Source organism: Branchiostoma belcheri, unplaced genomic scaffold, assembly GCF_001625305.1.
Source record: "Branchiostoma belcheri isolate BF01 breed outbred unplaced genomic scaffold, Haploidv18h27 scaffold22, whole genome shotgun sequence".
Classification (NCBI taxonomy): domain Eukaryota; kingdom Metazoa; phylum Chordata; class Leptocardii; order Amphioxiformes; family Branchiostomatidae; genus Branchiostoma; species Branchiostoma belcheri.
In genome coordinates this window covers 3,340,920-3,352,664 of record NW_017803713.1, presented here as the reverse complement: position 1 = coordinate 3,352,664, position 11,745 = coordinate 3,340,920, and the positions used below count along the sequence as shown (strand labels likewise).

Here is an 11,745-nt window from a genome sequence, read left to right as displayed (position 1 = left end):
GGGGGGGGGCTAAAAGTGCCCGCGCCAACTTTGATGTCACGTAGCGTCTGAACGGCTAGCACTAGAACGGCCAAAGTTGGTGACTTTTCCTAGAATATTGTTGGCAACAATTCTCTATCATTGGAATAAGATAATAATTTTTTGTGTTGCCATGGCAACGGGTTTCTGGCAGGCATTTTTTGCTAAATTTAGTGATTTTAGTTTCAACAATAGAATTTTATGGGTTTTATGTCATGTTACACATGGTTTCTAATATTAAAAACATCCCATATAATTTTATGTAAATTTTTTCATTAAAAGTGCATACTTTATACTAATTTGATGACGTCATTGGCCAAAATCCAAGATAGCGGCCCTTATCATTAGAACAGGTATATACAGGTTATTTTCCTTAAAATTTCATCAAAACTTCCATTTCTTTTTACAAAAAAAGGTTCATATGAACGTCGTAAGTCTGTTAACAATGTATTTTAGGCTTTATACTGAAAAAAAAATATTTTTGAAAATTCAAGATTGATGGTCCAAAATTGCGGATAGCTTAAATATGCATGACGTCATTTTATGACGTCATCGGTGTTGCTATGGGCAACATAAGACTTAGTACACCCTAATATTCTGTCATAAACACTTTTGGTAAAGTTATGTCTATACGATTTAGTTTTCAGGGAATAACCTATTTAGACGGTTTTAGCCAATAAAATCACATTTATGACGTCATAATGACGTCTTATAACGTCACAAGGACACAAAAATTGTAGATATGATAAATTTTTACTAGTACACCATCCTCTGAAAATTTGGTGGTCAAACGACATACCGTTCTTGAGTTCTGAGGGGGGGGGGGCANACNCCCCCCCCCCGTCTCACCAAGCTCAAAAAAGCCCGGTCTAGATAGGGTTAAATCACAGTGCAGGTTCGTTCATGTATTTGTGAAACCACACAGGATAAAACTCGTCACTTTTCTGCACAATTTGGACAGTGTTTCGTTCATGACAGAAAAGAGAAAATGTACCCTGATTAATTTCTACTGATAATCGTCAAGAAGAACATATTATTTGAACTGGTTTGTGGGGTGATATTAAAATATGAAGAAAACGGTTCAGAAATTCTGTACTTACGGAGAGGCTTCTGTGAACAGTTTAACTGTCTGAAGGGCGACCTAATCTCAACGGTAAAATAGAGACTGATCAGTGCCGGGAGAGGATGTGACTATTTAATATACATATCCCTGGGTGCCATCTCCAGAGTTACCATGGACTACTCAGGTCTAGAGCCAGTCTAGAGCCGGAGAACGTGATCCTTCTTCTTTTAGATCAGGCGAAAATCAATGCTCGCGAGGATGTCACCCATAAAATTTAGATGGTTTAGCCTTACGTACGAAATAAAAATGCTATCAAATACTACTTTGTCATGTGACTACGTACATTTTCATGCGATGTCTTTGCCAAATACGATAACTTTATAGGTTATCAGCACATTTAAACACTTTTATACTGAATCTCGTATGGCTATGTGCACAGTGTGGCCTACTTAAAAAACAACAACAACAACAACTCTGACAGCTGTCAGCGTCACAAGCAGACGGAATCAATCTATTTCTATGCAGATGAAGCCGCGCAGGAGCCTTCTTCTGAGCTGCTATACCAGACAATTCATGTCAATACTAAGATTAAAGTACGTGTTGACCTGTATGGGGTACGATGCACAGTGTAGCTGACATGTTCCTTTTACTTGAAGATGTTCTACTGGTTCATTACACATTTTACATGTTTCTTAACAATCTCGAGGTTCTTAAGCTTTTGCTAACACATTATTCACTGGTTGGAGCAATTGTTGAGGAGCGCGATTTAGTGGACTTATAGGTGCTTTGGTCCCTTTCTTACGGGGTAAAAAAGGACGCCTTAACACAAATGTTGTAGTTTTATGGCAACAGTAGTGTTTAAATCACAGTGCAGGTTCGTTCATGTATTTTTGAAACCACACAAGATAAAACTGGTCACTTTTCTGCACAATTTGGACAGTGTTTCGTTCATGGTAGAGAAGAGAAATGTACCCTGATCAATTTCTACTGATAATCGTTAAGAAAAACATATCATTCTAACTGGTTTGTAGGGTGATATTGAAATATGAAGGGTTCAGAAATTCTGTACTTACGGAGAGGCTTCTGTGAACTGTCTGAAGGGCGACCTAACCTCAAGAGCAAAATAGAGACTGATCGGTGCCGGGAGAGGATGTAACTATTTAATACATATCCCGTAGAAGCTACGCCCCCGCAAAGGAGTCTTGCCTAGTATTGGGTAGACGTATTTAGCATTACAATATAGACTCAGTGCTGGGAGTTGATATGAATATTGAATAAACATGTATTCCCTTGATGTTATGTCCCCCTCCCTGCAAAAGAGTTGTTGCATTCAAAATTGTGTTCCACACTAAAACATGATTTGGAATGTGACAAAGTGGATGCATCTGTACATGTATTTCATTAGGGTGTTGAACACTGAAGTCCCAAAAATGGCCACATTGTATTATTCGTAAACATTAGACGAAAACGGTTACAGTGTCTAAATGTAAGATCTCTGTAGAAAGGTGGTTTCGTAATAAAAGTATGTCTATGAAATCAAACTTTCTCATGGCGTTAAGCTGTCCTTACCCTGGGAGGAGTTAAAGTGGACTGATCCAACTTCTTCGTCTGTGGATGTGGGTGGAGGTTTGAAAGTCAGTAGACAATGATGAACCAAGTAATCACTGAGGTTTGGGAGCTGGTAGACTAGTCATGTATGATGTACTCTTCTTTCACCCACGTACCTCTCATTAACGAAGCAGGCAAGGTGGTCGTCTGATGAGGGTTGTTGACTTAGAATAATGGCACCAGCTTAAAATTTTAAGAAGACTCAACGGTGCACCCTTGGAAAAGGCACTTAAAGCCTATATCGTTTGTTACATCAGGTGAAAGTGACCATAGACGTTATTTCCACGCAAATGTGTTTTGCTTACTACTGTATAGAAATATAGAGGTATAGAACGCTGTACTCCCTAAAATGGCCACATTGTATTAGTCATAAGATGTTACGAAAATAGGTTATAGCAGTGACATGTAAGGCGTTTGAAGAAAAGTAGTTTCGTCAAGAAAATCTATATTTTCAGAAATGTGATACTGAATTTAGAATTGTAGATGTTAAGCTGTCCCTCCCTTGGGAGGAGTTAAAGTGGCCTGATCCAACTTCTTCGTCTGTGGATGTGGGTGGAGGTTTGAAAGCGAATAGACAATACGTCTATGATGAACCTAGTTGTACTTGCAATTGAGGTTTCGAGGCTGTTAGACTATACATGTATGATGTACCTGGTAGTAATTGAGGCTTGGAAGCTGGTAGACTATATATTTATGATTCTTTCTACACCCACGTACTTCTCATCAACGAAGATGGTCTAAAGCTTTTGGTTAGGCCTGGTGATTTAGAGTCTAAAAGTACTGGGTTAGAGTTCCTGGTATACACCTAATGTTGTTCCCTTGAGAAAGGCTCTTTACACCTATTTGGATTGTTATCTGAGATGAATGTGAGTATCTATCTTTGGTTAGGGACTCTCTAGCAAAGCTGATTTTAATGGGAGTTTAATGGGTTATTGCTGTAGAACATATGCTAAAATCTAATGTTTGCATGTCGTTTAAAGGGTCAAAATACAAACGGATCTCAACGAAATCATCACTTATATTCCTTTTGGTTTTACACATATTTCAAAATTTTTTTCAACTGTTGTCAATGCGATCATGGAAACAAGTAATCATTTTGTAGAAAAGTGAACACCAATATTTCTGTATGTGTATCTGTATAGCAGGTATATAGCCTAATGTTTTTTAAAAATAAGGAAGGCAGCGCAAACTCTGTTTTTCTTCCCTTTTTCGCGAATTACAGTAATGTAAACTTTAAGTTTTTATTCATATTACTTACTATTCATATCTGGTCCCATAAATTCACGTAAAAGTCTTCCTCAGAGACTAATGAAAGAATATAGATACACCAGTAAGAGAAAGTTCCAGCATAAGAAGGATTTTGAATAAAACTTAGTAGACTATCAGTGTATTAGTGCTTGGGAGTTCAGATGGTTTCATCACACAGCTTGATTTATACACTATGAACTCTTATATCCTTTTTACAAATACTCTAATATATCAGTATTATAACAGATAAGTAACCGTTTAGTAGTAAGGCATATGACAAATGTAAGGAATTAAGCTAGATCAGAGGAATAAACTTTTTTCCATAACACATGGGAGGAAATATTTTTTATTCATATATCCAAGCAATACATACATACATTGAACCATCCATTACTGAATAATTCAAATCATAACAAATTGTTGATCATAACAATAATCATAACAATAATTCAAATCGTAACAAATCATTAATCATAACCATTGTCATAACAATAGTTCAAATAATAATAAATAATTGATCACAAATTACCATAACAATAGTTCAAATCATAACAAATAATTGATCATAACAATAACCATAGCAATGATTCAAATCATAACAAATCATTGATCATAACAACTGTTATAACAATAGTTCAAATCACAACAATTCATTGATCAAAACCATTGCCATAACAATAGTTCAAATCATAACAAATCATTGCTCAAAACAATTGCCATAACAATACTTCAAATCATAACAAATAATTGAACAAAACCATTGTCACAACAATAGCAAAGCCAAGCCAATAGAAAATAACAATCATGAGTAAAATGATAATAGATTATGTACATAGAAAGCCCAATTTTCCTCTGTGTTTGTCAGTCTTCCCTTTCCTTTTTGAAATGAGTCGTTGTGCTTTTTTCAAAGAAAACTATATATTTAACGACAGATTCCAAACTAAGTCTTTAAAACTCTCGATGTTTGTAAGTTTTTATTTATATTAGGTATTATTAATATCTGTTTACATTAAGACACGTGAAAGTCTTCCTAATAGATTAATGAATGAATATAGGTACACCAGTAAGAGAAAGTTCCAACAAAAGAAAGATTTTAGATCAAACTTACTACACTATTAGTGCTTGGGACGAGAGAGGATTTTATTCTTCACGTCTGTCAGATTGTTTTATACACCATTAACTCTTATATCCCTTTTACATGTACTCTAAGATATCAGCATTATAACAGCTAAGTAACTGTTTAGTTACATAATAACAAATCCTTGATAATGACAATAATCATAACAATAATTTAGAGCATAACAAATCCTTGATCATAACAATAATCAGAACAATAATTCTAATCATAATAAATCATTGATCAAAACCATTGACATAACAATAGTTCAAATCATAACAAATCATTGATCATAACAATAATCATAGCAATAATTCAAATCTTATCAAATCCTTGATCATAACAATAATCATAGCAATAATTCAAATCATATGAAATCCTTGATAATAACAATAATCATAACAATAATTCAAATCATAGCACATCATTGATCATAACAACTGTCATGGGAATAATTCAAATAATAACAAATCATTGATCATAACAATAGTTTAAATCATGAAAAATCATTCATCAAAAGCCATTGTCATAACAATAGTTCAAATCATAACAAATCATTCATCATAAAATGAATCATAGCAATAAATCAAATAATAACAAATCATTCATCATAACAATTGTCATAACAATAGTTAAATCGTAACAAATCATTGAACAAAACCATTGTCATAACAATAGTAAAGTGAAGCCAGTGAAAATAACAATCATGAGTAAAATGATAATAGAAAAATTATTTACATAGAACCCTCTGTGTTTTTCAATCTTCCCTTTCCTTGTTGAAATGAGTCGTTCTGCTTTTTCAAAGAAAATTATATATATTTAATGAAAGATTCCAAACTAAGTCTTTTTAACTCTCGATGTTTGTAAGTATAAATTTTGGTCAATACAATTATGACATTACTGATAATACAGATTATTTCATTATACAAATTGATTTATACACTATTAACTCTTATATCATGTTTACTTGTCCTGCAATATATAAGCATTAAAACAGCTAAGTAACTGTCTAGTAGTAAAGCCTCGGTCACAACTCGCCGTGCGTGCTTTTTGTCCGTACGTTTTTGTCGTGGCTACGTCTGCTACGTTTTTTCTGCAAACGTAGGGTGGCCGGCCGAGGGAGTACGTCACTCGCACGGTTGCGCAAGGTGTACGTACGTGGTCTGCACGACACGCCTGGCCGTCAGCGGTTGCGTGCATCGTACGTTGCGCAAGTGGTAAGTGAGTTGTACGTGCTTACAACGCACGATCTCTGTGCGATTGCTACGTTGCCGCGTACAGGCCGTACCTACACGTGCGGCGTACGCACGGTTTCTGCTTTTTCAAAACAAATTATGTATTTAATGATAGATTCCAAATTAAGTCTTTGAAACTCTCGATGTTTGTAAATATAAATTTCGGCCAATACAAATATGACATAACTGATAATACAGATGATTTCATTATACAGATTGATTTATACACTATATTAAGTCTTATATCTTTTTTACATGTACTGCAATGCATAAGCATTAAAACAGCTAAGTAACTGTCTAGTAGTAAGGCATTATAACACCAAAATGTAAGGAATAAAGATTAGAGGAATAAACTTTTTTTGTATAAAACATGGGAGGAAATATTTATGTAAACAAGCATTTGTCATGTAGTGGTTAAGGACGCACCATGTGGCGAGGAATGATAGTTACAGTGTAGGTATATGAGCTAATCACCACCAACTCTCCAAATGGTCCCATAGCGACATCCCACGGGCCTTTAATGTCCGCGATAGTGCGGACAAAGTCGCCCTGTCGTGTAAACATGTCAACCCGGTGGTTTTCAGTATTCGCCACGATGATGTGACCAGAGGAGTCAAGACAAATACCTTTGGGAGAATGCAGTTGGCCCTTAGCCTTTCCATATCTGCCAAATTCAAATACCTTTACTCCGGATTGATTGTACTTCTTGACGGTTCTATCCCCATCCGTCAGCAGGATATTTCCCTCCTTATCTGAAATGACTCCTCCGATCCCGTAACCCGTACGCAATTTTGAACTCCAAAAACGAGAACCGTTTCGATCAAACATCGTAATTCTAGATCCGTCTCCCACGATAACTTTATTGTTGCGTACGTCCATCGCAATGACATGATACGAGGCATGCCGTAGGCTTACGTCAAACTTTTTAATGGGATGTCCGTTCTTACTGTACTGTACGACATGTCCTTCATAGCATGTATAGGACCTCCATTGTTCGTAATGCCCCCTCCCCAGTACCCACAGGTAGCCAGGCACCACGTCCAAAGTAACACTATAAGGAAACATCGCCATATTTTTACCCGGCACAACGGTTGGAAAGAGGCGGAGGTAGGTCCCATTCATGCTGAAGACCTGGATTCGTTTGTTGGCATGATCAGTCACAAATATCTCATTGTCAGCAGACACGGCAACTCCGAATCCTAAGGCCCCCCCGATATTTCCCGGTTCTTCTCTCTGCCCACCAAACGTGATCTTCTCCGGCTTTACGTCACCACCTTTTGCCATGAGTAATAAAAACAGTATTTTCCAAAGTAAAATTTAAAACATATACATTCACACACGCCACACACACACACACACACACACACACACACACACTCAGAATCACACACACAGACCGTCTCTGTGAAATTTTGATATGGGCCCTGGTGCATATAGCTTCCCTTCCTCACCAAAAAAATAATCTTGTTCATTGTCCAATCCAATATCCTAGCATTGCCTCAGAGGGACCAAATCTAAGTTATTGTCTAATGTCACAGAGAAGCAAAGTCTTTAAAACATTATCAAATGACACTGAGGGACCAAGTTTAAAGCATTGTCAATCAAGAGTTCCGGGATCTCACACCTCCATGAAATATAGGCTTGACATGTAAATGTAAATTTCTTCTTTAATTATGCAAATGACCCACACATTAACATAATAAATGCATCGTGATGTTAACTTTTGATTAACTTACACATGTACAAGTATGAAATTCGCATCATTTACCACTAAGGAGTCATAGAAATTTCAGATTAATTATGAAAATTAGGTCCGTATTTGCATAATTGGTACCTGGTGATATTCCAGCTGATATAGTTTATAAACATTACATGTTTCAAAGTCCCATGATCCCATAAAACACTGGAATTACAGAATTTCCTCATTTATTATGCAAATGAAGTCATATTTTGCATAATTTGCATTCAATAATGTAAATCTTCGTCTAAGCTACCCACATACCAAAAATAATAAAAATACATTGTTTCTTTGTAAATTTATCTGCTCTGAAAGGTTTCGCCAGAAACCTTCCTGCAGTTCCAGAACAAACTGCTAGGGGGACCAAACCCACACCACTTATTACTGGCAGGAAAAGCTATCAGTCACTAAAAAGTCAAGACCATAGGATGTCCATGACAAAAGATACAAAAACCGGAAGTTTTGCTGCAGTGGCAAGGTCGGCCACCATGAGGCCCATATTTGACCTTGACCTTTGTCTTCCTAAGGCTTACCAACACACCAAATATCATCACAATCCATAAAGGCGTTCTGAAGTAATGCTGACTACAAAGTTGTGGAAACACACACTCACACACACATACACAGACAAACAGACAGACAGACTGACAAACAGAGAGAGGCACCAAAAACAATACCTCCATTTTTCATGGAGGTATTGACAAAGAGGTAACAAGTTTAAGAAATTGTCTAAAGACATAGAGGGACCAAGTTTAACACATTGTCTCTTGAACTCACCTTTGTGATGTGGGGTGTTGGCGACTGTAGTAACAGTGGTAGTAGCAGCAGCAGCAGTAGCAGAAGGAGCAGTAGCAGTACTAGCAGCAGTAGTAGTAAATGTAGTATTAGCAGTAGTAGTAGTAGTAGCAGTAGTTGTATCAGCTGCGGTATCTGTAGTATTAGTAGCGGCATCAGCAGTAGTAGTAGAAGTATCCGCAGTCGTTGCCTGCTGTTGAGAGAATTGTATTGTTATTACAGGGTATCGTAATTGGCTCATCGGTATCATGATAAATTATCTGAACCCTGTCTGAATTGAATAGCTGCAGGCCGATTTTGCACCAATTTCAGGAAATGATGAACGAATCGACAAGACTGTAAGACAGAAGCGTACCTGTGCGCTTAAGTATAACCAGGGAAAGACTCCAGTCAAGATGAACAACCCAAGAACGGCAGCCGTTACTATCGCTATGTACACTCGGCGACGCGTACAACCTGAAATATTATCATGTTAGTAGTAATCATAATGAAATGTTGGAACTTTATTCCAACACAATGAGCACACAGAGATCAACTTTTCAACTGTCGCCTTCATCAGGATGATTACTGACTAATCATCTGAAATATTGCAGATAACAGCAGAACTATCGAAAATACATGTAAAACATTTGTATTTTAGGGTATTGCGTTAGCAAGGGAAATGAATTCAGTAGGCGTGTAATACATAAAAGAGACATTACCAACAAGAATTCGGAGATTTCATACCTCCATGAGTTTTTGTAAATGTTTTTTTTATTTATCTCATTGACTATAGAAATAAGGTCGTGATTAGCTTAATCTAGTTTAATTAATGGTTTTCTAAATTCAAATGAAAATATTTTTCTCTCCTTTGTCATACTTCATTTCAACATGTCCTCGTTAATTATGCAAATGACCTCAACATTAACATAATATATGCATAGTGGTGTTAACTTTTAAGTAACTTTCACATGTCACAAAGAATAAAATTCTCACTATTCGCCAATAAGGAGTCACAGAATTTTCACATTAATTATGCAAATTACGTCATCATTTGCATAATTAATATCTGTTGATGTTCCGCCTGCCACAGATTAAATAGACTACATGTATAAGTACTTTTATATAAAACACTGTGATTATAGAATTTCCTCCTTAATTATGAAAATTAAGTCCTCATTTGCATAATTGCATTAATAATGTAGATCTCCGTCTAAGCTACCCACATACCAAAAATCATAAAAATACATTGTTTCTTTGTGAATTTATCTGCTCTGAAAGGTTTCGCCAGAAACCTTCATGCAGTTCCAGAACAAACTGCTAGGAGACCAACCCCACACCACTTATTACTGGCAGAAAAAGCTATCATTCACTAAAAAGTCAAGACCATAGCATGTTCAGGACAAAAGATACAAAAAACCGGAAGTTCTGCTGAAGTACCAAGGTCATCCACCAGGAGGCCCATATTTGACCTTGACCTTTGTCTTCCTAAGATTTACCAGCATACCGAATATCATCACAATCCATAAAGATGTTATGAAGTTATGATGACTACGAATGTGCGGAAACATAAACACACACACACAGAGACATACAGACGCACGAAAAACAATACCTCCATTTTGTAAAGATTTCTCTCCAAAAATCGGTTTATAAAATTGGTAAAGTTCTTACCGTGTGTTGCAAGACGCTGGACGTTTGGCGCGTACATCAGATTTGGATTGAGTGCATGGAGGACATCATTGGCGTCATTGATGCTGTTTAAAGCCGTCGCTGGTAGATTCTGGGAGGATAGGCTTGCATGAGTGTCTCTTGATGCTGTGTTCCACCCCACGTCACCCCGTACCATGTCTGCGGCAGCGTACATCGGATTTGGATCTAGTGCATGGAGGTCACCATTGCTCGACGGGCTGGTCGAGACGTCATTGATATTGTTTGATGCCGCCGTTGGTTGATTCTGATTCTGTGAGAACAGGCTTGTATGAGGGTATCTTGAAGTTGTGTTCCACCCCACGTCACCCTGGCACATGTATGCGGCAGCGTATGGTTGAATGACCTCATCTTCAGATGCGATACTGACTGTATATCTGTTTTTGGACGCAGCATTGCCACTATCGTCATCTTCATGGTATTTAACAGCGTAAGGCTGACCGCCATTACAGTTGAGTGGCCCAAGGAAGGGCTCCTCGTCTTCCTGGTGGTTAACTGCATTTCGTTGGATGCAGGGATTGCCATCATTGTTTGCTGAGTCACCAACAGTTTCATCTTCGTATTGAACGGCATATGGCTGGCCGACATCACAGTTAGCTGATTCGATGTCAATTCCATCATGTTTCTGATAAGTAACTGCGTACGGCTGGGTGTGGGGATTGTCCTCAGTGTTTTCTGGCATTTTGATTGAGACCTCATATTCTTTCTGGCAGCGTGTTACAGAATACGGCTGAAGACAATCGTTGTTAATGTTGTCAGCTGGTCTAAAGGAGGCTTCGTCATGTGCATCAACTGATGTCTGACTGTCATTGCTCTTATTTGACTTGGGTCCAGGGCTGGCGTTTGGCTCCATGGTGCTTTGTAGGTACATCGGATTGGGGTTAACGTCGTTTTTGGCGTACGTCGGATCAGGGCTCATGGCGTTATGTGTGTATATCAAATTCGGATCCCTGGCCTGTGTATGCACTATGCTATAGTCATTCCCCTTAAAAGCTGAAGTATCGGCGTTGGGGGACAAGGCTTCAGCCATGGTTTTGAGACCTCTTCGTTTTTTAAAACTTTAATCTGCATGATAGTAAGAGGAAATCAAAGTGACGTTGCAGTCAATTTGTACAACTCATTTCAGCAGCACCACATAACAGAAATATTCAAATTTAGGCCACACCGGCTTAATTTTATGGATGACTTCACCCAAACTAGTGCGCGCGGGCGAATAAAAAAAACCTGCAAAAAA

General features: G+C 37.5%; 1 protein-coding gene across 1 annotated transcript; it reads right to left on the bottom strand.

Moving 5' to 3' along the window:
- Positions 1-6,703: 6,703 nt before the first annotated feature.
- Positions 6,704-11,541, bottom strand: LOC109470158. The gene is made up of 2 exons (XM_019768940.1): positions 10,476-11,541; positions 6,704-7,563 (listed from the first exon to the last, which is right to left on the bottom strand). Exons 1-2 carry the CDS (start codon positions 11,539-11,541, stop codon positions 6,704-6,706), a joined length of 1,926 nt encoding a protein of 641 aa, XP_019624499.1.
- Between the last annotated feature and the right edge of the window lie 204 nt (positions 11,542-11,745).